This window comes from Fusarium coffeatum, assembly GCF_003316985.1.
Source record: "Fusarium coffeatum strain FIESC_28 chromosome Unknown BRIP53273_contig_158, whole genome shotgun sequence".
Lineage (NCBI taxonomy): Eukaryota > Fungi > Ascomycota > Sordariomycetes > Hypocreales > Nectriaceae > Fusarium > Fusarium coffeatum.
The window spans coordinates 134,433-156,288 of record NW_022157951.1 but is presented as its reverse complement, the minus strand read 5'-3'; the positions used below and the strand labels follow the sequence as shown (position 1 = coordinate 156,288).

The 21,856-nt window shown below is 48.8% G+C and overlaps 12 protein-coding genes across 12 annotated transcripts; 8 read left to right on the top strand and 4 right to left on the bottom strand.

Annotated features, from left to right (window-relative positions):
* Positions 1-260: 260 nt before the first annotated feature.
* FIESC28_07224 (uncharacterized protein) lies at positions 261-3,530 on the bottom strand (the record flags this gene model as incomplete). The annotated part of the gene is made up of 1 exon (XM_031161365.1): positions 261-3,530. The coding sequence occupies one exon, from the start codon at positions 3,528-3,530 to the stop codon at positions 261-263; it is 3,270 nt and encodes a 1,089-aa protein (XP_031014623.1).
* A 1,077-nt stretch (positions 3,531-4,607) lies between these two features.
* FIESC28_07223 (uncharacterized protein) lies at positions 4,608-5,168 on the top strand (the record flags this gene model as incomplete). The annotated part of the gene is made up of 3 exons (XM_031161364.1): positions 4,608-4,748; positions 4,805-4,909; positions 4,962-5,168. The coding sequence occupies 3 exons, from the start codon at positions 4,608-4,610 to the stop codon at positions 5,166-5,168; spliced, it is 453 nt and encodes a 150-aa protein (XP_031014622.1).
* A 2,050-nt stretch (positions 5,169-7,218) lies between these two features.
* FIESC28_07222 (uncharacterized protein) lies at positions 7,219-9,019 on the top strand (the record flags this gene model as incomplete). Its single annotated transcript, XM_031161363.1, has 2 exons — positions 7,219-7,495; positions 7,548-9,019. The coding sequence occupies 2 exons, from the start codon at positions 7,219-7,221 to the stop codon at positions 9,017-9,019; spliced, it is 1,749 nt and encodes a 582-aa protein (XP_031014621.1).
* Positions 9,020-9,277: 258 nt separating this feature from the next.
* On the bottom strand, positions 9,278-10,406 carry FIESC28_07221 (uncharacterized protein; the record flags this gene model as incomplete). The annotated part of the gene is made up of 2 exons (XM_031161362.1): positions 9,278-10,312; positions 10,362-10,406. 2 exons carry the CDS (start codon positions 10,404-10,406, stop codon positions 9,278-9,280), a joined length of 1,080 nt encoding a protein of 359 aa, XP_031014620.1.
* A 933-nt stretch (positions 10,407-11,339) lies between these two features.
* FIESC28_07220 (uncharacterized protein) lies at positions 11,340-12,302 on the top strand (the record flags this gene model as incomplete). The annotated part of the gene is made up of 3 exons (XM_031161361.1): positions 11,340-11,850; positions 11,900-12,192; positions 12,243-12,302. 3 exons carry the CDS (start codon positions 11,340-11,342, stop codon positions 12,300-12,302), a joined length of 864 nt encoding a protein of 287 aa, XP_031014619.1.
* Positions 12,303-13,632: 1,330 nt separating this feature from the next.
* On the top strand, positions 13,633-15,213 carry FIESC28_07219 (uncharacterized protein; the record flags this gene model as incomplete). Its single annotated transcript, XM_031161360.1, has 4 exons — positions 13,633-13,675; positions 13,753-14,561; positions 14,612-14,799; positions 14,850-15,213. The coding sequence occupies 4 exons, from the start codon at positions 13,633-13,635 to the stop codon at positions 15,211-15,213; spliced, it is 1,404 nt and encodes a 467-aa protein (XP_031014618.1).
* A 414-nt stretch (positions 15,214-15,627) lies between these two features.
* Positions 15,628-16,410, top strand: FIESC28_07218 (uncharacterized protein; the record flags this gene model as incomplete). The annotated part of the gene is made up of 1 exon (XM_031161359.1): positions 15,628-16,410. One exon carries the CDS (start codon positions 15,628-15,630, stop codon positions 16,408-16,410), a length of 783 nt encoding a protein of 260 aa, XP_031014617.1.
* Positions 16,411-16,803: 393 nt separating this feature from the next.
* On the top strand, positions 16,804-17,250 carry FIESC28_07217 (uncharacterized protein; the record flags this gene model as incomplete). Its single annotated transcript, XM_031161358.1, has 2 exons — positions 16,804-16,923; positions 16,975-17,250. 2 exons carry the CDS (start codon positions 16,804-16,806, stop codon positions 17,248-17,250), a joined length of 396 nt encoding a protein of 131 aa, XP_031014616.1.
* A 44-nt stretch (positions 17,251-17,294) lies between these two features.
* On the top strand, positions 17,295-17,876 carry FIESC28_07216 (uncharacterized protein; the record flags this gene model as incomplete). Its single annotated transcript, XM_031161357.1, has 1 exon — positions 17,295-17,876. One exon carries the CDS (start codon positions 17,295-17,297, stop codon positions 17,874-17,876), a length of 582 nt encoding a protein of 193 aa, XP_031014615.1.
* A 343-nt stretch (positions 17,877-18,219) lies between these two features.
* Positions 18,220-18,953, bottom strand: FIESC28_07215 (uncharacterized protein; the record flags this gene model as incomplete). The annotated part of the gene is made up of 3 exons (XM_031161356.1): positions 18,220-18,259; positions 18,313-18,590; positions 18,951-18,953. 3 exons carry the CDS (start codon positions 18,951-18,953, stop codon positions 18,220-18,222), a joined length of 321 nt encoding a protein of 106 aa, XP_031014614.1.
* Positions 18,954-19,305: 352 nt separating this feature from the next.
* FIESC28_07214 (uncharacterized protein) lies at positions 19,306-20,340 on the top strand (the record flags this gene model as incomplete). Its single annotated transcript, XM_031161355.1, has 4 exons — positions 19,306-19,699; positions 19,756-19,898; positions 19,947-20,185; positions 20,232-20,340. 4 exons carry the CDS (start codon positions 19,306-19,308, stop codon positions 20,338-20,340), a joined length of 885 nt encoding a protein of 294 aa, XP_031014613.1.
* Positions 20,341-21,187: 847 nt separating this feature from the next.
* FIESC28_07213 (uncharacterized protein) lies at positions 21,188-21,701 on the bottom strand (the record flags this gene model as incomplete). Its single annotated transcript, XM_031161354.1, has 2 exons — positions 21,188-21,490; positions 21,546-21,701. 2 exons carry the CDS (start codon positions 21,699-21,701, stop codon positions 21,188-21,190), a joined length of 459 nt encoding a protein of 152 aa, XP_031014612.1.
* Between the last annotated feature and the right edge of the window lie 155 nt (positions 21,702-21,856).

Sequence of the window (21,856 nt, the reverse complement as noted above, 5' to 3'; positions counted from 1 at the left end):
AATATTAATTAATGATAATAATAGAGACCATCGAGGTCTTCTTAACGACGTATCCATCTACCATACATGATATACCCACAAGAGCGGCTACAACTTTGAAAATCCTTTGCTCCGGTCCGTTGGTTTTGCCAGAGGGTTTCCCCCTCGAAATTCGTAAAACAATATCCTTGCGCTTCGTGAGATAAGCCAGCCCGCGAATACACCAAACACCAAATCATGCCATCCCATCACATTACGTATTATCGTACCAGTTCCGTTCTCTAGTGTGTTAGGATTCCAACAACCTGAAGAACCAGACCGAAGATGAGTCCTCTTGCGACCTCCTCGATTTGCAGACAGTCAAAGACTCTGCCAAGTGCTTCACCTGTTGCCGCTTGACCCATGACACCCATCAAAGCAGCTGGAAGGCCACTCTGGATGAGGAGTCGGCGAGCCTTGATGCGGAGTTGTTCCTTCTCATCGGCCGTCAACTCGGCTGGCCATGCTGCAAGCTCCTGCTCCGTGGGCATCATGTTCTCGCGAACCTTGCGCAACTGCTCTGCAATACCCGAATCAGATGTATTGGCATCAATAACCGACTTCTGAATCAGTGACTGCACTGTCAAGAGCGAAGGGTTGCCGGGTCGGAGTAGGAATGATTTGGCAGCTGTCAAGAGAGTACGACGGATGTTCCATGCTGAGGACAGGGTGTACATCTCATTGATCGAAGCAAACAGAAGTTCTACCGCCACACGAGTTTCAGCTTCTGTAAGTGGACTATATTGCTTAGCAGGCTTCAAAGATGCCCTCTTTCCACTTGTCACTGAAGGAGGAGGCGTAGGGATCTCTGAGGAGCTCTTGCGCTCCTGCTGCTGCTGTCCCTTGATGCCGTTAGACTGGATGTCATTTTGGCCTTCAGGCAGGCTGTAGTCATCGGTAATCTGATCAGGTGGCGGAGGGAGCTTGCTGAAGTCGAGGCTGATTGCGGAAGGAGATCGTAGCTGTGCAAGACTAGGCGCACGGCTATGCTCCCGACTAGGAAGAGCACTCGCCGAGGCTGAGGCCGACTCCTTGTGTTCAGAGCGACTAGCACGAACGTCCGGATCCGACTCGCCCTGTGACTGGTAGCTTGGACGACGCTCCATGGGAGGCATCTTCCCAGGCTGCAATGAGACAATAGATGACCGCGTGCTATCCATGCTGTCTCGTGCTGAGCGAATGGGGGATCGCGCGCCGCTGAGCTGACCGGGAGGGGTTGAGATGGAAAGACGACTTGAGTTGGCTGTTAGATCTACTGACTGAGTAGATTTCCTGCTGAGACCTGAAAACGTGTTGCCAAAAACTCCAGTAACACCGCCAACTAGACTCTTGCCACCCTCCATCGCACCCTTGGGCGCTGTTGTCAACGCGTCTAGCATGCCTTTACCCATGGACTCCCAACCAAAGCCAGCTTTGGATTCACTGTGCGTGTGTCCCTTTGACTTTTCCAAGAATCGCTTCATTCCTTCGCTCTCCGCCAAACTCTGATACCAGCAAGCATCTCGAAGATACCTCTCTAGCTCACCGCGAAGAGACTCGCGAGTGTGCAGCTTCCAATCGGGCAAGTCCTTGTGAAGTTCAGTGAAGGCAGTTGCGCCAGAGATGGTAGCAATTCGCCTCAGAATCTCATGAAGAGTCTCAAAATCACCGTATCTCCTCACAATCATCCATCCAGGGTATGCTGTCACAGAAGGCTCGACTTGGACCCAGTAGTCCCAAGTCGGCTTGTTGCGAATACGAGTTGACTCGCCGGGAGTGTCGTCGTGAAGAGTGATGGTCGCATTGTGAAGAGTCAGCGGTGCCTTCTTAGGCACTTCGTCATCCCCTTCGGCTGCAACTTGTCCAGGTGGTACGATTTGGTCAAAGCTGGTGAAGCGAGTGCCATCCGACCGGCGGGGTGACGACTCGGGACTCGACGAGTCCATTGGTGAGCGGGGGGTCAGAGGAGTCTGGACAAGGTCACTCTTTGAAGAGAACCCTTCTGACGTAGATGCTGGTAGGGGTCTGTCACTGAGGTCCGGTGCGCCAGACAATCGCTTCTCGCCGTTGCTGAGATCGGGGTTTGATCCTTGAATAGAAGCCATTGACGCGCGTTTTCTTCGGACTTCCTCTTGAGCAATCAGTTCGTTCATACGCTTCATCTCTTGCATAGCTTCGTCCATCTCTTCGTCTGCCTTGCTCAACTTCTTCTTATGACCAAGCGTCTCCTTACGTCGAGCCCTTTCGTTTTCCAAAGAACTACGTCCAGGTTTGGCGATACCGATGTTACCAACGTTTCCATCCAGATCCGCAAAAACGTTAGTTGCTGCAATACTTGGCTCGGGAGCACGCTTCATGCCAACATCAATTGCCTGGTTTAGGTCCGGCTCTCCACCTTCCAACAAGTACACAATCCATCCATTGATCCAATCGGCTTGGCTACAGGTATGCAGCGTCTTTTCCAGGACCGAGTTTGCGATAATCTCCCGTAGAAAGACTCGAGCAGGGTCACAGTTATACGAATTTCGATCCAGAAATTTCAGGAGGTCTTCAGCGACCATCTTGAACTTCGAGGCCTGTTGGCGCTGATTCAAAAGGTTTGCCAAGCGGCAGTCGGGGTTTGCTGCTAAGTAGTTGTAGACGGCATCGGCTGCGGTCATGTTACTGTCTGGAGGAAGTTCAGAAAAGGCAGCTGAAAGCTCCCCCATAAACACGATTATCATGGAAGAAGAGTTGGTAAGAAGGTCGAGGAAGGTATCGGCAGGGCGTTTTCGGCTAAGGTGGTTCGAGACGGAAAGGACGTAGGATGTGAGCGTCTTACGGCACGCCAGAGGGAAAGAGTGGTCTGCCGGAACAATCGGGTTATACCACCATTTGACGTAGTCCTTAATGACGGCATCGACAAGTCCTCCGAGGGCTTCACGAGTCTCTGGTCGAAATTCGTCAAAGTTCTTGGCAGCAGGCTCGTCATCGTCGCTGCTGTCCTCCTGCTTCTCTGAAGTCTTGTTGCTCTTGGCCTCCAGAAGTCGATCTATAACGTCAATGCCTCGCTCTCCTCGCACAGCCCTGGCAAGTTCGGGGTTCCTAGCTTCCCACGAAACAAACCCGGCAACTCCACCGAATGCTCCGATGAGAACAAGTCCTAAGCGTCCCATTGTGAAGTATGTGAAAGCAGCAAACCCGACTGCGACGCCAGCGAGGGAGCCAGGGGTCGCCGTAGCGAAGAAGTGTATGACCTTTGCGATTGGAGCTTCATCTTGAGCCGTAGACGTCGTTTTGGTCGTGTGATTATTTGTAGAGTTCGTAAGGGGTTTATCGAGTGTCATTGTGTCGTTTGTTGTTGTGTTGGTGGTGCTGTCAGCAGGATCGTCTGTATCTGACAGCTTTTCTGTTGAGAGCGACTTCTCGTCTTGTGTGTGCGAAAGATTAGGAAGCGGAGTGCCATTGAGCTCTATAGCCTTTGGCTTGGGCGGATTCGCAAGGGAAGCACCTGACTGAGGCGCATCTTGGTTGAGGAATGCGGTTGAACTCATTTGGGAATGGCAAGCTGTCTCGGTGGGTTTGTTTCGGTACGCAAACCAAATAGTATTGACGGTTCGTAGCTCTCTCCCTAACGAATGAAGGAAGCAAAAACAAAGGGAATTCTCGTAAGCATAGCAAATTGATGAGAGCAAAGGACAGAAGCAAGATGGCCAACGAAGAGAGAGGGGGGAATATAGTATAGGAGAAAACGAGGCGGGCTAAAATGGAGAAATTAAACGTAGAAGTCGTGGAAGGTTGAACTTTGTCTGGAACGCTGGTGGAAAAAAGGGCCGTCACCGAATAAACTGCAGACTGCAGGTGCAGGTACCGGGTCTCACACTTGGTGTCGCGTGTCTTGGGGCTTAGCTTCAAATTAGCGAGCACTGGAATTGCTTGTCTTTCGACTTTCAGGGGTGCGGCCCCTGGGGTTTAGGGGCCGACTGCCCCAGGCTTTTTCATGCTGGTGCTGTCCGCGTCACAAATAGTGGACTTTAAGTGCCATGACGGACTAAAAACGGTATCAAAGTCGTTGCTAGCCCCTGATTAAACCCCACCGAAGAACACAGCGTCCAATCTTTGTTGATAAATTGTCTTGTTTCGTTTGATTAGCCCTGCCAGGTTTAAAGACCCTAGACAGCCTTGACGCGATCGGTCGATCTCCATATCATTAGAGGCCGCTGAAAAATTGAGATAAAGACCCGTTGACTGAAACGAAAATACAGATTAGCTACCTAACTAGCATAGCCGGGCGGCCAGAAATTTGTGTACGATCTGATTATTGCTGGACTAGTTGGAATGAAACATGAAGCTATCCAGATAGATAGATTTAGGGTCAATCCATTGGCTGCACAGCTGAGTTGGAGGTGGGTCTAATCTTGGACTATCACGTGTCTTGGTGTCACACTCAATCATTTCCGCGTCCCTTCTCTTACAGGCGCGTCTCACTGTAATAGGTAGAGCCATAGCTCAACTTTCCATTGAACCTCGACTGAACAGGCCAACCTTTCAGGGAACTTTTCATCCCCACTGAAGTCGCACATACTCGCTGCGTATTCGTTTTCGTCTGAAGTTCTCTTCTATCCACAATCATGGCTCCTCACGCTTCCGCCAAGAAACGCGCTGCCGCCGACTCTGATAGCGAACCTGAGATCGCGACCAAGAGAGTCAAGAATGCTGCGGCCTCTGTTGAGTCCGATGGCAAGGACGGTGATGGTAACCCGTTCTGGGAGGTACGCGACTGAGATTAATCAGTCATAAAGTTCAAATGCTAAGTTGCATTTATTAGCTATCCAACAAGCGCCGTGTTGGCCTTTCGGATTTCAATAAATCGACGTTTGTCAACATTCGCGAGTACTACGAAAAGGATGGAAAGACCCTGCCTGGCAAAAAGGTACATATTCTTATGTGATCGTCTAAGCGACCTTACTAACGACTCAAAACAGGGCATCTCGCTCAGTGTGGAGCAGTACAATGCCTTCTTGAAGGCCGTACCTCGCATCAATGCTGCTTTGCGCGCCAAGGGTCTCGTTGTTGAAGGCGACAACGATGAAGAGCTTGAGGCCGCTCTGGAGGCTGCCCCCAAAGCCAAGAAGGGGCGCAAGAAGTCTCCAAAGGCTAACATCGACACGACCAGCGAAGAGGAGAACTAAAATTCATGCATATGTTGCTTTTACGGCACACTCGGCAGATCTCAAATTCGAGCATCACGCCATAGTATGGAGTCAGGAGTAACGGGCTGAAGACCCTGGAAATGTTGATTTATATTAAGGGAAACATCTGTGAGCTGAAGGTTTTAGACCTCGACATTTCTTAGAGATTATTCATAATGGAAATATGAAACAGACGCCCTCTTATATGGGATTCTTTGGCGACCAGTGACAGTGTGCGACGTGATACTGTACCTGGGGTCAAAACGTTCAATCAATGGGGTAGCACTGTAACAGTATGAGGATGATCAATAAGAAACAAAAGTAAGGCATCAAAGCTCATTATGTTTTAACGTTGATGGTTAATTTTAGAAACTCACTGCACGGAACACAGTCACTGCCTCAGCTTGATTGCAGGTTTGGGTCAATGTCACAGCTGACAGCTCGAAGCTTCTTATCTGTAGCACTGTTATGGTGATATGAAACAGGTTCGCAAATGATAGCCAGTACTCGATAGGTAGGTACCGACATATTTATAGATCGGCAACTGCCAACTGTTGATACAGTTAGATTGGTCTCACCAATAGATACTGTACAGATCAAGCTGTAAGGAGACATAGAAACAGATGCCTATTGTCTCTTTTCGCAGCGAGATAGCATCTTTCCATGCCCCGTCTTATCTTGAGTTTCACCAGCCTCGTATCTCGTCGTCCCTAGTCGTGCATTAAGTTGCCTGCTTCCATATAGGATAGAAGCTGATACTACAGTGAGAACCTCGAAGATATATGAAAGCTAACTTGGTAGAGAATGAGAACCAGTCACGGACTTGATTGGTTGAATAACCAAGTTGGCGGTTGCAAAGACTTGGCAAATGATCAATTTATATTTCCTGAAGATCAAACTCCTTTCATCTGCAACGACGTAACAGAAACCCGTCTCAGTTTCATATCTCCGCCAAGGGGGCGGGTAGACGCGCAAGCCTTATTCCCGATAAGCTTGGGAGCTCGACCTCCATGATAATCAAATACCGAGTTAGTAGTTATCTGACGTCCATTCCAGCCATTTAAGACTCAAGAGTCTGGAACGATTCCATTGATCTGATTTCGGCTAAAAAGGCATCATGTTCATCGATCTTGGGGAATTTAACTGCGCCCCGCCGCTTGAAATTGAGAAGATCATGAACTTGATCAGCAACTTTGGAGCAATGGCAATGTCGGCTGCACTGCCGGTGGTGATCTAGTCGCCAGCCACTTTGGAGAGACTATTGCCATTGGTCTCCCTCGGCGTCTGCATGCATTTGAACTATTATCAGGTCCCGGAGTTTCGGTGTTTGGGAGTTGCTCTGACAGGCAGCAGTCATCTGAAATGCCTTATAATCAGGAAGATTTGCACTGCCCATGATACAGTATGTATTTGTATCCAGTATGCAGGTAACTTGGCGGTAAAGCACCAGTACAGTACAGTAGGTTAGAGCCAAGCCTCCAATAACAGGAGATGGTGGATGGAGGGATGATGAATTGCCCGGCTTTGGCGCCCCCCAAGCACAAGCACAAGCCCCTGGACCCAGCAAAAATTGGATACGGGGTCTCCTATTCTGGGATGGGGATGGATCAGATTGGACTGGATATTATTACTGACTTGTCCTCTCCCAAAAGCCTTGTTTCACCCTTCGCATCTACAATTGAAATCCCTTGTTTTCTTTTTATCGATTCTTACTGATACTCTTCGTCACTCATTAACTATTGTATTTGATACTTTTTTGCTGCGATTCTTCCATTCCTCGTCAAATTCTGTCGGGATTCACCATCGGCTCTTCCGCTCATCAGTGACGCAGCACAGCCAAGAACAAGAACCAACGCCTGTATTGCACTGTACTCATAATCCTTTGTATTCAGGCTTATTCAACCGCCATCTCGATTTCATTCTGAAGGAATATCTCACAGACTTGGACGACAATATCACGTGCACCCGGATTTCCTGATTTCTTGTTTGATGCTTGCGTTATTACTATCAAAGACATAATCACATTCCTCTTTCGCTATCAACCTTTGAAATGCGCATCTCTTGGCGTCTGGGCTCGGGGTACATCGAGTCGGTGGATGACTATGTCGGCGTTTTGGTGCCTCTGGAGGAAGCTCATCTTTATAGCCAAGCGGCAAAAGCAAAGAGCGCAAGTCATGGAGAAAAGCGGGAAGAAGGCGAACTGGATGACTTGGAAATGAAGGAAGAGCGAGAGGGTATGCTTGGAGGTGATTCTGCTGAGTATACGGTTGAAGGACTGCGAAAGGAAATGAGAGAAGGACGCCGAGGGCAATGGACGACATATGAGAGTGAGTTGAGTATCGGAAGAACACCACGGAATGGAAACTGACAAAGTTATAGTTAAGTCAAAACTCATGAACAAGGCAGTTGGAGATATTGGTATGGGCAGTTATAACTGGCAGCTCTTTGTCCTCTGCGGTTGCGGATGGTTCGCCGATAACCTCTGGATGCAGGGAGTGTCACTCTGTCTTCCATCACTATCAAGCGAATTTGGTGTCGATGAGAAGACAGTTCGATATACGACTAGCGCTCTCTTTATCGGTTTATCCATCGGAAGTTTCTTCTGGGGTATTGGCTCTGATTTCCTGGGCCGTCGCATCGCTTTCAACACGACGCTACTCATCACCAGTGTCTTCGGTATCATGTCCGCCTACGCCCAAAGCTGGGGCAGCGTCTGTTTCTTCTTCGCTGCCCTTGGCTTTGGAGTTGGTGGCAACCTTCCTGTTGACGGCGCCCTCTTTCTCGAATTCCTTCCCGACGCCTCCAGCGCTCTCCTCACCCTCCTGTCCGTCTGGTGGCCCTTTGGACAGCTCGTCTCGTCTTTGATCGCATGGTTCTTTATCGGCAACTGGCCCGTCGAGCAGGGCTGGCGATACTTCATTGTTACGATCGGAATCGTCACCTTCGCCATGTTCGTCGTTCGATTCTTCATCTTCCACCTTTTCGAGTCTCCCAAGTTCCTCCTCAACAAGGGTCGCCAACACGAGGCAGTTGCTGTCATCCACGGACTGGCATTCCGCAACGGCACCAAGACCTGGCTTACTTCCGAACTACTCGACCTGGTTGCTTGTGAGGACGGCGATGATCTGGCTCATGTCGCCGAGAAGAAGATCCCAGCCCCATCGACTATGGGTGTCATCCGCGAGAAGCTCCAGTCCTTCTCCGGTGAGCGTCTGCGACCTCTCTTCCAGAACAAGACCCTCGGTATGGCTACATCTCTGATCTGGTTTTGCTGGGCTACGATCGGAATGGGTTATCCTCTCTTCAACGCCTTCCTTCCTCAGTACTTTGCTCGCGCGCACAACGAGTCATCGGACAGCGTGCAATCCGAAACCGACACCATCTCTTCAGACACATACCGCAACTACGCCATCGCCTCTGTCATGGGTGTTCCTGGCTCTCTGCTGGCTGCTTATCTTGTCGACCATCCCTCACCTTTCCTCGGCCGTCGTGGAACGCTGGCCAGCTCTACTCTTCTTTCTGCCGTCTTCCTTTTCCTCTTCGTCTTCTATGGCACAACTTCAACTGCCCAACTTCTCATGTCCTGCGTTGAAGCTTTTGCCCAAAACATCATGTACGGTGTTCTCTACGCTTTCACGCCTGAGATCTTCCCTGCGCCTGTTCGTGGTGCTGGTACCGGTGTGGCCAGCTTCCTCAACCGAATTACTGGACTCATGGCCCCCATCATTGCTGCTACTGTTCCTGGTGACGGTGCCACTACTCCTATCATCATGTCTGCCGTTCTCATTCTCTCGGCTTTCGTTGGCATTTGCCTCATCCCTATCGAAACAAGAGGTGCTTCCCGTCTATAAGTCCTCGATATTCTATTTAATCTTCAAGTGCGGCTCCTGGCAAAGTCTAAAGGGTCAAATGAAATCAACATGCACATACTAACGACCTGGAGTCAAAGAGTGGTTCTGGGTGTGGCTTGCATTTTCTCATATCACATACAATCGGGGTTTTGGTCGTGCTTTCAGTTTTGGTGTTATTCATATAGATGCCTGTTTTAGAGCAGTCTAGGTCTATTTAAATCGTATAATAGAAAAAAATCATTGATAACTACCTATTACCTATCGAGTTCCTTTTGCGCCCGCCGGTGCATCGACTCTCCTCTTCCTTAGCGATGTCCCCATTGCATCTCTAACCATGGGGTCCGCTCTAATAGTGTTTTGCACAAGCCACTCTCTCATCTTGCCTTGCAAATTGGACGTTGCTTCGGCATCGCCCTTGAAAGGAGCCATTTCCATATCCAATAGCCGTAAAGCATCGCCATCGAGTTGCTTGGCCAGCATTTCAAGTCGGTTCAAGCTTTGGCGAAGGGCCTTCTCATCTTGCTCCTCAGACTTCTCTGGTCCAGTAATCATTACGGCAACAAGTGGGCCTATCTGATTAAGAGCAATGTAGAATGTGATCGTCAACCTTCGGGCGAGTGAGATGACTTGGAACGGTAGGTATGGAGGCAGAGAGGTGAATCGTGCGAGAAGAGCGTTGATGGCGTTGACAAACGGCGGGAAATCGGGGCGCGTAACTGCCTGGAGCTCAAATACACACAAAGCGATGAGAACAAGCCATCGGTAGTACTTGCCAAATTCCATATAACCGAACAGGCCCAGAACATAGATGGACGCAGCAGCAACAGCGTAGTGAGGCAGGATGCCAGAGATAACGCCCCGGGTGACAAAGTCTCTGATAGTGGTGCATTTCTGCCAGCGCGCAATCTCAGGACCAAAGCGCTCATAAGCGAATCTCTTCGCAGTATCCTGCAGCGTATCACTAGCAACCTTCAGATGCATAAAGAAGGCTGCAGAGTCACCGGCATCCTTGCCTGCCTTGTCGGGATGGTGCATAGCAGCCAGTCGACGGAAGCGCGTCTTGATCTCGCGATCGGCAGCATCGAGGGGTACGCCGAGGTCAGCATAGTAGGAGGATATGCGACGTTGTTCGTAGTCGGCTTCGAAGATGGTGTAGCAGAGGTAGGCAGCGACGACGAGGATGTGAATGTTTCGTCGGTGGGCGTTGTAACGGGCTGAGCCGGGCGCAGGCTTGGGATCGCCGGCGCGAATGGTAAAACCGTAGTAAATAGACTGAAGCCAGCCTGTTGCAAGCTATGAAGGTGTTAGCAAGAGGCGGGTAGAGGAATCATCATGAACATACGCTTGGAAGAAAGGCCCAGCCTATCATGGACAGATAGCCAGACATGATGGGCAGCAGAGCACTGATCGATGCTCTATGTCTTTATGAGATTGCGTGTGCATGTATTAAAGGTCAAGAAAATTGTATCAAGTGAGGAACAAGTCAGGCGCGTAGGCACAAGTTGGCCTTTGTGAAGTGGCCAGGTTGTAGTTCTTTAGTCTAAAGATTGTGCTGGCAGTCTACGGATCGGATACGTTACAGTTCGTTGATGTTTAGACCAGAGCTCCAGTGCGTCAGAGTGGGTCTCGGCTTTTAAGTCAAGTCATTGCCGATTCTTTGTCATTTCAACGTCAACCTTCCTACATCAAAGGAATTGTCTTAATATCGAGTTGACTCTTGTTAAGGTCTCATTTCTATAAATTTTGAACTTTTATGAAATTTACAGAGACCGAAAGCCTACAAGATACCCCTCCCGATTTGACTTCCACACCTGATCCTTGCTATCCAGTACTGATCTATATCATGTTCAAGACACAACAAATCAGATGACAGATATCGATCATGGCCATTATTCTGGTCGCATTTACGCCATGTTATTCCCGCTAACCCTTGCTTTAGGACCCTTCCTAAATCACAGGCTATCGCTGCAATATCCAGGTGACGGGGATCATGAGCCAACCATCTGGTTGTGACATTCAAACGCCACTTATAAAGGCCCAGGCGCATGAGGAAGATGCTGAATTGGGTTCTTCGACCGGCACATCTCCAATCTGTTGCTATAATCCGTGGTGATATATACAGACATGATTCGCTATACAAACACTTGAAACATATTGCTTTACTGGCAGTTCAGCAGATGGTGTTGGCCATGTGGCATACACTCAAGTAAAGGTTAAATAAAGGTAGACTCTATATCAGGTTGGATTTCCCCTCGTTGCTCTGATGTTATCGTATCCTCTCATCCCATCTTTAGACTATTTTGCTATATTATATGCTACAATGCTTCCGTTACACACCATCATCTTTTCATTCTTTGCTGCGACAACTTGGGCTGCATGCAACGGCCATGATAAGCTGTGCAGTCGCAAGTACTCAGAAATCACATTCATTGGAACTCACAACAGTGCATTTGTTGGCAAAGGGCCGTCTCACAATCAGTATGTCTCTGTAACAGAACAGCTTGACCTCGGCGTACGATTCCTGCAAGCTCAGACGCAAGACAAGAATGGCGACATACAAATGTGTCATACCTCATGCTTGTTACTGGACGCCGGTCCCCTAGAAGACTACCTGGCAGAGATATCAAGCTGGATGGTTAAGCATCCGGACGAAGTGGTGACTTTGCTTTTGACGAACCGCGATGCTATAGCTATCGAGAAGTTCGACAATGCGTTCAACAGCACAGGACTCAAGCCGTTTGTGTTTCGACCGGAGAAGAAACTGGCTCTGAACGAGTGGCCGACTCTCCAGGAGCTCCTTGATAATGGAACTCGTCTCCTTGTATTCATGGGTATGTATACGCAACAGTTCTCGTACATATTCAACTAACACATGAGTAGACTTTAACATGGACGAGAGCAAGGTTGACTACATCCTCAACGAGTTCGACTACTACTGGGAAACACCTTTTGGCGTAACCGACCCATCGTTCCCTACCTGCGAAGTTGATCGACCAGAGAATGGAAAACCTGCCGAGCTAATGGGGATGATGAATCATATGCTGAACGACAAGGTGCTCGATATTGTCATTCCGAATCAGCGGGATGCTAAGAAGACAAATTCTGCCGAGTCTATTCAGGGTCAAGTTTCTCTTTGCGAAGGCAAGTGGAGTAAGACGCCGAACGTTATACTTGTAAGTGTTTCCTCAACTTTATATACAGAGTTATAGCCTAACCATCACAGTTGGACTGGGTCAATGTTGGAGATGCTATGGAGGTTCAACTCACTTTGAACGGACTGTGAAATAGGTTTATACTCTACTTTTCTCCTTTATAGTACTTATAAAATATTGTTTCATATCATCTTACTCCGTCGATGGTGATTCAACGTCAGATACCTATGCAGTGCGCCAGGATCAGAAGACTTGGGTCTCGAAAGCATAAGAGATGAAACAGTTTGGTGACTTTATGCTACTTTGTGTCAATACTTAGGCTACTTTATTATCAGCGGCCAAAGCCTTAGGGAACAATTGTTGCCCACCAGAATGCTCAGAAGCATGAACAGAGGCTTGTAAGTCAACAAAACGCTCGAGTTTCCAACAAGCGGAGTAGCATTGCTACTCACAACCAGCGTAATTGGTTTAGTGGTAAAATTCTCCGTTGCCATCGGGGAGCCCTGGGTTCGATTCCCAGATTACGCATCTTATCTTTCGCCTTTTTGAGTAGTGGTTATCTTCCTTTTACTGTATTTTGGCGATATTTTTGTTTGTTGACATTCGTGGTGGTGTGTTGATGATCGTTGGTGATGGTTGTGCGGTATGTAAAAATCAATGGCTGATTGGTCGGCACCTGACTCTAAACGGGAAGATCAGGGGGAAGGTACCTGGCTACTGCAGGGTCATCCACTAAACAAGCCTCTGTGAAGCACCTACTAAGGTTAGTACGATAAATAAACTCTATGGTGCATCGGTACTTTTTTAATTGCAAATCAATAGTCACAACAAAGACTGTTAATATGAGATGCTTCTCTGTATCACCAACCCACCCTCTACAAATCAATGTAGCAGTCGTACGTGTCTGTATGAGACTTGCCACGTCAAGTTCCTCCAAGAACCCCCCTTTATCCACCTGGAATGAAGGTGATTCAGCCAAGTCTTGCTTTGTCTTGTGATGGTGATGAGCGTTGAATATCCTCTTGGCTAGACAACATGGAACAAACACCAGCTGCCCGATTGAGCCTGTAATGTTACACATCCTCTTCTTCTTATTGGGTGAAGACCCTCTTCTTGTGCCGTTCATCAAAATTGCATTCAACGGCTGTGGAGTGACAGATTAACCAAGATTCTAGTGCAGAGTGAGGCAACCATCATCAATTGCCGTCCCATCTGCACCTTCAGCAACGCCATACCGTACCCTTTGATTAGCGGCACACCTCCTTTTCCGGCTTTGTCTCCCTGATTTCCTCGTAAATAAACCACGGACCAGAGTTATCGATTGGGCAGATTGTCACTTGATGTTGCTCTTTTCATTTCCACTTGGACCTTCTTTCCCTTCTTCACTTTTTATCTGTGCTATGATCTATCTCTTCCCCATCTTCTAATTCCCCCACATTCTCCCAGACCGACCCCCATACAATGTTGCTTCGCAAGCTTGGGCAAGCCTTAGCTGCGACAGCAGGTAAGTTGACCTCCATCTCTATATGGAATCTCAATACGCAATTCAATTACTGTTATTAACGACTATTTTCGCTACAGCTCTCTTCCCCGTCGCTTTCGCTAAAGACAAAGATTCTCCCAGTCAATCCACCTTTGTTTCCCCAGATGGCGACGTAGCATTCGCCATTGATATCGGCGAGAACATCGACACCGAAGTATACTTCAGCCTTCGTGTTAAGAAAAGTCGATCATGGGGTGCTGTCGGTCTCGGAAGCGATGATATGCCTGGCGCCCTGTTTCTCATGATATACAAACACCCGCAATCCGGCAATGTTACCTTCTCCCCGCGAATCGCCTACGGTCACTATGAACCATATTTCTATGAAGACTTGGATGCCGAAATACTTAACACGACCGGAGTCTACGACGATCATATGATGGTGACAGCGCGCTGCAAGCATGGATGTCGCAGCTGGCCATCGCATGGTGGAGGTAGAGGATATCTAGATACTTCATCAGACGACAGCAAAGCCATCTATGCTTTTGGGCCCAAGGAAGACTTTTACAGCGACAATAAGGATGCGCCTCTAAAGTACCACGCAGGATATGGTAGCTTCTCTATCGATATAAAAAGAACAACTGGCAAGTCTGATATGCCACATCTCAGCGATTCGACAAAGAATGTCGGATCCAAGCTGATATATGCCCAGAAGGCCAAGCCTAACTGGGCGTCGCCGCTTCACGGAGTCTTCATGGTCTTGTCAATTGTATTCCTCATGCCGGTCGGTGTTGTCCTACTGAGATCTGGCGGTTGGGTCAAGTGGCATGCTCTCAACCAGACCATTGCGACTCTGGGCGTTTTTGCTGGTTTTGGTATTGGTGTTGCAAACAGTTTCTACTATCAAAGGGTATGTCTTACGAAACTTGATTGTGTACATGTCTCTGACAAGAAATCTAGTCGCGAAGTTTTGATGACCCTCATCAGATAGTCGGATTCGTTGTCACTGGTTTGCTACTAGGACAATTCGGTCTGGGAGTGATGCATCATACTCAGTACAAAAAGACTCAGACGCCTACCCGGTATGGAAAGATCCATCTTTGGGTCGGCCGCATCATCTTGTTCTTGGGTACATTGAATGCATTCATGTAAGTCTTTGGCAATTCATCCCTGCACACATCACTAACAAATCCGCTAGGGGCTTTACATTCGCTCTAAACCGAAGATTTGGCATGCTTCTTGCTCTTCTCATCATCTTCATCTGCGTAACAAGCCTCATCTTGATTTACGGCCGTCGATATCTGGACAAGCGCCGTCTTGGTCCCCGAGGTCCTGGTCTGGCTGGTCCTCAGCAATACGCACAACCTCCGTGGAGACAGCCTCCTCCTCAGAATATGGCCTATCCATCCGGCCCTCCTCCAGGATACCAACCACCAGCATACCAAGGCGGGTATGGTGAGCCCTCGCCCACGTTGCGATCGCCGTCGCCGTGGCAGTCACGCAAAGACGATGATGCAGACTTGGATCTAGGACGTGAGCAGAGACCAAGGGAGTTTAACTAATTTTGATTTCGGAAAGCAATGTTAGTATTTGGGTTACATATGGCATGAGCATGAAGATTTTGGTACTATTTCTAGTATATGAAAAATAATTTACGACTTGTACCATTTTCTTATTCTTTAACTTGACGGACTGACAGTTCAATGCCTAATCATGACTGGTAGTTTAGGGTAAGGGACGTGTCATTTTAAGTCTTTGTTACCCTTCTTGTATCTTGATCAATATCTGGTCTCATCAACTATTGTTGAGTCTTTCTGTTTCTATGAAATAATTGTGTAAGCCAAATAGATAGTCGTAGTATGTTGTGTTGTATTCGGCGGTGATGCATTGCCGACGTCGGATGACGATACACCATAAATTGGCTCAAACCATCAAGCTTCTACTTGCTCCACCACAATTGAATACTCATCAGTAACATGACCCAAGAACGACACAATCAAACAGCAGTCATGGCCGTCCACCTCAATGTCAATATCGGAAACCTGAGCCTCAGGCTCGAAGTTTCTCCTCTCACTCAAGAAGAATTCGCGCCTTTTGGAGATGTCGTCTACAACCCTCGACCTGGTCTTCTTCCTTCTAAATACGCATCTGAAGGCGGCCAGCTCCCATACAGCGGCGCGTCGGCCAACCAAGGAACAGCAATTCGCTACGCCGATGTCAGCAAACCCCAAAATCTTCTCTCACAGGCTCCCAGCAGCGATGGTCAATTGGTCATGAGCGAATTCGTCTGCGAAGCGCGAAGCTTAGCACGTGCAAAGGACGACACAACCAAGGACGAGTTCACCGTCAACATCCTCGAGCGCCACCCTTTCACTTCTCAGACCTTTGCTCCACTGGCTTCTACCGCTTCGAGCTACCTGGTCGTTGTAGCTCCTTCTCTGCCCCCATCTGCTCAAGATGAGGGTCTCCCCGTGCCAAGCGGTGAGGGTCTACCTGGCAGAGGACTGCCTGACCTCAAGGGTCTACGCGCCTTCGTAGCAACAGACAAGCAGGCCGTAACTTATGCCGCTGGCACATGGCATGCTCCCATGGTGGCTCTGGGCAACAAGGAGACCACTTTGGATTTCTTGGTTGTTCAATTCTCTAGCGGTGTTGCTGCTCAGGACTGCCAGATTGTCAATCTCGAGGGACAAAACTCCAAGGAAACCGATATCAAGGTGCTTCTTCCGCGCAGCGGAAAAATCGCCGCGAAGCTGTAGCTAAAAGAAGACTGGCGATATTCGAGGACCAGCAACTGCGTAATTTATTGGTGGCTGAGTACATATAGTTGATATGCAATTTTAAAATATAGCTCTCTTTCACTTAGAATTGACTCGCCTACAATACTAATGCCCTGGTAAGAATGTTTCAACTAACCTCGAATTGATCGGGCTGAAATTTATTACATGACTCTATGTTGGAATACGACAAGACGAGAGTAGTTCTCTCATTAATAGATACAAGAGCTTAGTCATCGTGCATTCCGGTCATGACACGATAGACCAGAAATTGTTCTTATAGCTGGTGGTTGGCCCTTTGCAATTCGAGTCAGAACCTCAAAGCACCATTCAAAACATTAGCAGACTGCCACCGACGTTCTTCCTAGAGCCAAAATGGTAGCTCAATTCGAAACCGCCGAGACTCGCAACAAGCTGGAGGACCTCTCAGGAATCCAGCTTCAGCCTGGCGAGAACCCATACAACGCACTCATTAAGGCCTGCAATGACAACCCTGTAAGTGCCATTTTCTTATGATGATTGCCAGAAAGCTCACATCTAGTTTAGGCTGAGATTCAAACACTCTATTCCCTTCACAGGACCAAGAGAAATGCTCAACAGGCGGAGAAGTTCTTGGCCACTGGCTTCGAGGAGCTCATTATTGACCAAACGCTCCTCAGGCTTGAGGACCCAACTGTAGAGCCAGGATTCCTTGATAACAGGAACTGCCTGGTTTTCTGGGCTCGACCTCCGGACCACATTATTCGATTGGCTTCCAAGGTGAACGAGTTGCTGAAGAAAGCTGCCCCAGGCAAGATCAATACGAGCGATACCATTAAATAAATGCTAATATGTAAAAAGGTGTCTGGCTTATGCCTGCGCATAGAATGCATCTGACAGCTCTTGAGGTTGCTTTCTCAAAGACTCCCCAGGAGATCGCTGCTTATGTCTCTACGTTGCGACCCTCTATTCCCGAGATTGTCAACTACCCATACTCACACCGATCTCGTCTTGTTAAGCCAATGGTCTCTTATGATCTGTCTGCTTTTGCTCTCTCATTCCTGCCCGCTTCAGGTGAACCTTCGCTCTCACCACCTCTTACTGAGCCTGTTGAAACAGAAGGCATCACACAAGGAGACAACTATACTTACCATCACCTGCGCCGGGACGTGTATGATAAAGTCCAGGAGGGTGGCGTTGTCGTTGGCTCAAGGTATCAAGTTCCCAGTGCACACATCACGCTTGGACGTTATTTGAACCATGACGATCATGACACGCCGGAAAAGAGGGCAGCCTGGGTCAAGGCTATTGACGAGGTCAACGCTTGGCTTGAGAAGGAGGTTTGGGATAACCCGGACTCTGAATACAATGGTGAATGGCTTGTCGGACACGAGAGAGGACTTGATGCTCGAAACGGTACGCTGTGGTACGGAGGCGGCAAGACCATCATGTTGGGAGAAGGATTTTGAGAGTATATAGAGCTTTAGACCTATAGAACTATACACCGTTGCTGTTTTGAAGTTTGCTGAACCATCGTCATGACTCATAAGTTGCCCCGCTCACTCATCGTGAGCGATTGAGTGTAATGACTCAACAAATGAATCTTGTCCATCACCGAAGAGACATATTCTTGACTGTGCGTTGAAAGTTGTGTTGGTGAAACACAGAGATTTTTTCTTTTCATTCATTCCCTATGAAACATGCCTCAAATCGAGCACGTGTACCTCCTTTCGCCTGTGTCCATCCATGATGCCCAAATGCCGCCGAGGTAAGCATAGAAATGGTGACCCTGAGACCCCAAACACAAAGCACTTAGAAAACAAGAGCAGCACCCTTTGTCTTCTTGTCACCACTGTAGTAGTTGTTAGCACTGCACCAATCCAAAAGAGCCAGCAGATAACATACCCAAGCTCGAAGTGCTTGCAACGCTTCAGCGCAAGCTGGAGCTTGGTCTTGCACTTGACACACTCCAATCGAAGGACAACCTTCTTGGTGGTCTTAGCCTTCTTGTGGAAGACAGGCTTGGTCTGACCACCGTAACCGGACTGCTTGCGGTCATATCGACGCTTACCCTGGGCGAACAGGGAGGCCTTTCCAGCCTTGTACTGGGTGACCTTGTGCTGGGTGTGCTTGCGGCACTCCTTGCCCTTGCAGTAGGTGTTACGGGTCTTGGGAATGTTGACCTGTAGGATCCAGAGTATTAGCCATCTGGTCATGCTCGAGTGTCAAGACCTCTGTTGAATCTTGCCACGTCTAGTCGTCCATCGCCCGAGACAGTTTATTGAGAGAAAGAGTTGAATTGTCGCAAGCATTTCCATGGTCAGTATGAAAGTCGGGTTTTCGTCGGCGGTCGGCATGAGTCGTTGGTGATTTTTCGTGTCCTCGCGATGCCTCGAAATTTCATCCCACTTTCTCCAATAATACTGTCATCGTGCGGATGGTCGACGGGCGCGTGGTGGGGGACAATGACATTGCATCTTTCAAAAAGAGTACTAATGCTATTGCCGGCTCTGGTAAAAGGCTTTGGACTTGTTGCGACGTACCATTTTGACGACGATGTGCGGTGCCGTTCGTTTGGGTGTGTTTGGTTGCAGAAACTCAAGACCAAATGTAAATGGAATTTTGGGAAGGAACGCACAGTTTGTGGGTTGCCCTAGTTGGTGTCGCTTGCACTAGCCACAGTTACGCCTGAATCCTAGGGCTGCCATGATCAGCGCCACATCGAGGTGAGGCTAAGAAGAAGGTACGTACTTTTGGAGCTCACCCCACGAAAGGACAGACAACGGCCCCACCTTGGCATTGAATCTCAGGCGCATCACCAAGGTGTTCTCAAGGGACGTTTTCAGGGACAACACTTATACGCAATTGTGAAGAATCATACAAGAAATTACCGTCAAAATGGATCCTTACTCGACCGAAGGCGAATTGATCAACATCCACAACTACTTCCATCAGGGCCAGTACCAGGAGGTTGTCGACTTCGATACCTCATCCTTCTCCCCTGATAACGCCCTGCCCGTCCGCGTCCTGGTCCTCCGAGCTCGACTGGCTCTCGGCCAAGCAGAAGATGTCCTCGCCGAAGTGAAGGGCGAATCCGAACCCGAGCTCCAGGCTCTTGGTGCTCTTGCTGAGTCGAACTTGGGCAAGACCGACTCCGCTGTCGAGACGATCGAGAAGCTTGCGTCCTCCGCCGCCGATAACACAACGGTACAGGTTGTTGGAGGAACAGTCCTTCAAGCTGCCGGAAAGTCCGAGGAGGCTCTTGCTCTCCTCACCCAGCACCAAGGAAGCCGTATGAACACCTATAGCTCAATCGTGCCTGGGGTTATGCTGACCGCTATTGTGTAGTTGATGCTGTCTCCCTTATCGTCCAGATTCACTTGCAACAAAACCGAACCGATCTCGCCTTGAAGGAAGTCTCAGCTGCCCGACGATGGGCTCAGGATAGTCTCTTGGTCAACTTGGCCGAGTCTTGGGTTGGATTGAGAGTGGTAAGCATGATACAGATTCTGTCAATGACTTATACTAAGACAATGCAGGGTGGTGAGAAGTACCAGCAAGCTTTCTACGTCTACGAGGAGCTCGCCCAAGCTCCTTCGACCTCATCAGTACGAAGCCTTGTCTCGCAAGCTGTTTGCGAACTGCACCTTGGCCGAACAGAGGAGGCTCAGGCTGCCCTAGAGCAAGCTTTGGAGAAGGACGCCAACAACGCCGATGCCATCGCCAACCTGCTTGTTCTCAATGTCATCGCTGGAAGCCAGTCTGATGAGCTCACACAGTAAGTTTGATACGCGCAATTTGTGACTTTATACTCACACATGCAGGAAACTCCAAAGCGCCAAGCCTGACCACCAGTACCTGGCCGACTTGGAAGAGAAGAGCGCCCTGTTCGACAGAGCCGCTACGAAGTACAGCCCCAAGGTTTCAGCATGATTTGGAATTCGGGTCTATGAAATGCTAGATTTAATGATGGGCAAATGGTTGATAGAAGAATTGTATCCCTTAGCGACAGTTTTTAAGATCTTGTATATGTGTTGCAGCGTGATAGCCGCCAAGTGGCGCACGTAGGACGACTGAAGCTCTACAACGAAAAAGGGGAAGGAAATGATGGAAATAGAACAAAAAGTCTGTACTACCAGACTATTTAGAACTTGCACTTGACATGATTGTATTCCAAATTATCTCTTGTACTACCCTATGCCTTCGCTCGTTCCAAGATTCACCCATTGAACCCATATCAGAGACTCGCCATAACCTGACATAGTCGTTGTCTGAGTCTGCCGGCAGCAAAAAAAGCATCGTAGTATGGACTTCTCACTGTAGGCTCCTAATGATTGCACCGTATCGCATGCAACTCTAGGCGATGGTAATGCTTGAGATTGTTCTTATGGGTAAGAAGTGTCGTGTTTCGCGGACTGATCTGACCACATATAATGTATGCCCGTGTCGCCTGGAATGGTCAAGCATTTGGTATGAAGCGGGCATAGAGTCATGATGCATAATAGGATATTTTATTCGGTTGAGCGGGCCTTGTTACCTCACTCATGAGTTAAGAAACCAGAACACCCATCATCTGAGGAGTCCATTCTTTCTATCGCCGTGATCCTGAAGCCCATCATAAAAAATGAGAAGAAGTCTCATGTACCCATGTCATAAAAGCATCGTGACGGCCCACACGAAACTCCTGATTTCCCAGCCAAGATATCATCATTCGCTAACGCTCGACTCGGCTCTGAAGCCTTTCTTACAAAATTTTCCCTTCTAAGCAGATATGAATCGCTCATTTCTTCTTGTTAGGGAACTTGGGGGCACCAATGTCGCTGCCTCGCAGCTTGACATTGAGCACCCGCTCCATGGCGCCGAGCACCTTCTGGTCGGGGGCGGCACTGCCTCGCTCGAAGTCGGCGACGATGGCCTGGGTGGTGTTGCAGCGGGTAGCAAGGTCCTTCTGGGTCATCTTGGGCTCGATCTGTTGGCGGGCCTTTGCGATGACGTCGCCAACGTTCTTGCCGATGGTGTTGGGCTTGATGATGTCGTCGGATCGGTCGACCTTGGTCATGCGCTGACCCTCAGGTGCGGAACCCTTATGAATGTGTTAGTTTATAGTCTGGCGAACAATAGTCTTTCGGTATACATACGGCGTTGGCAGAAGAGTACTTCTTCTCGGTGCTGAGACCTCCAGCTCGTTGGGCAGCGTTGAGGGCAGCCTTTCCTCGGACGACAGTCTCTCGCTGAGCATTGCCGGGGCCACGAGCGCGGCTTCCAATCTTGGTGGCAGTATCCCAGTCATCCATTTTGAAGGTCGTGAAGTGGTTTCTGAAATGTGTATATGTGACCGAAAGTGGTTCGTAAGTCAGAGTAGTGAGGATGCAAAATGTTGTTTGTTGAGTGAGTAAGACTGGAATATCGATCGAGCTGAGGTTACGGGCGACAAAGAATTTATGGAGAA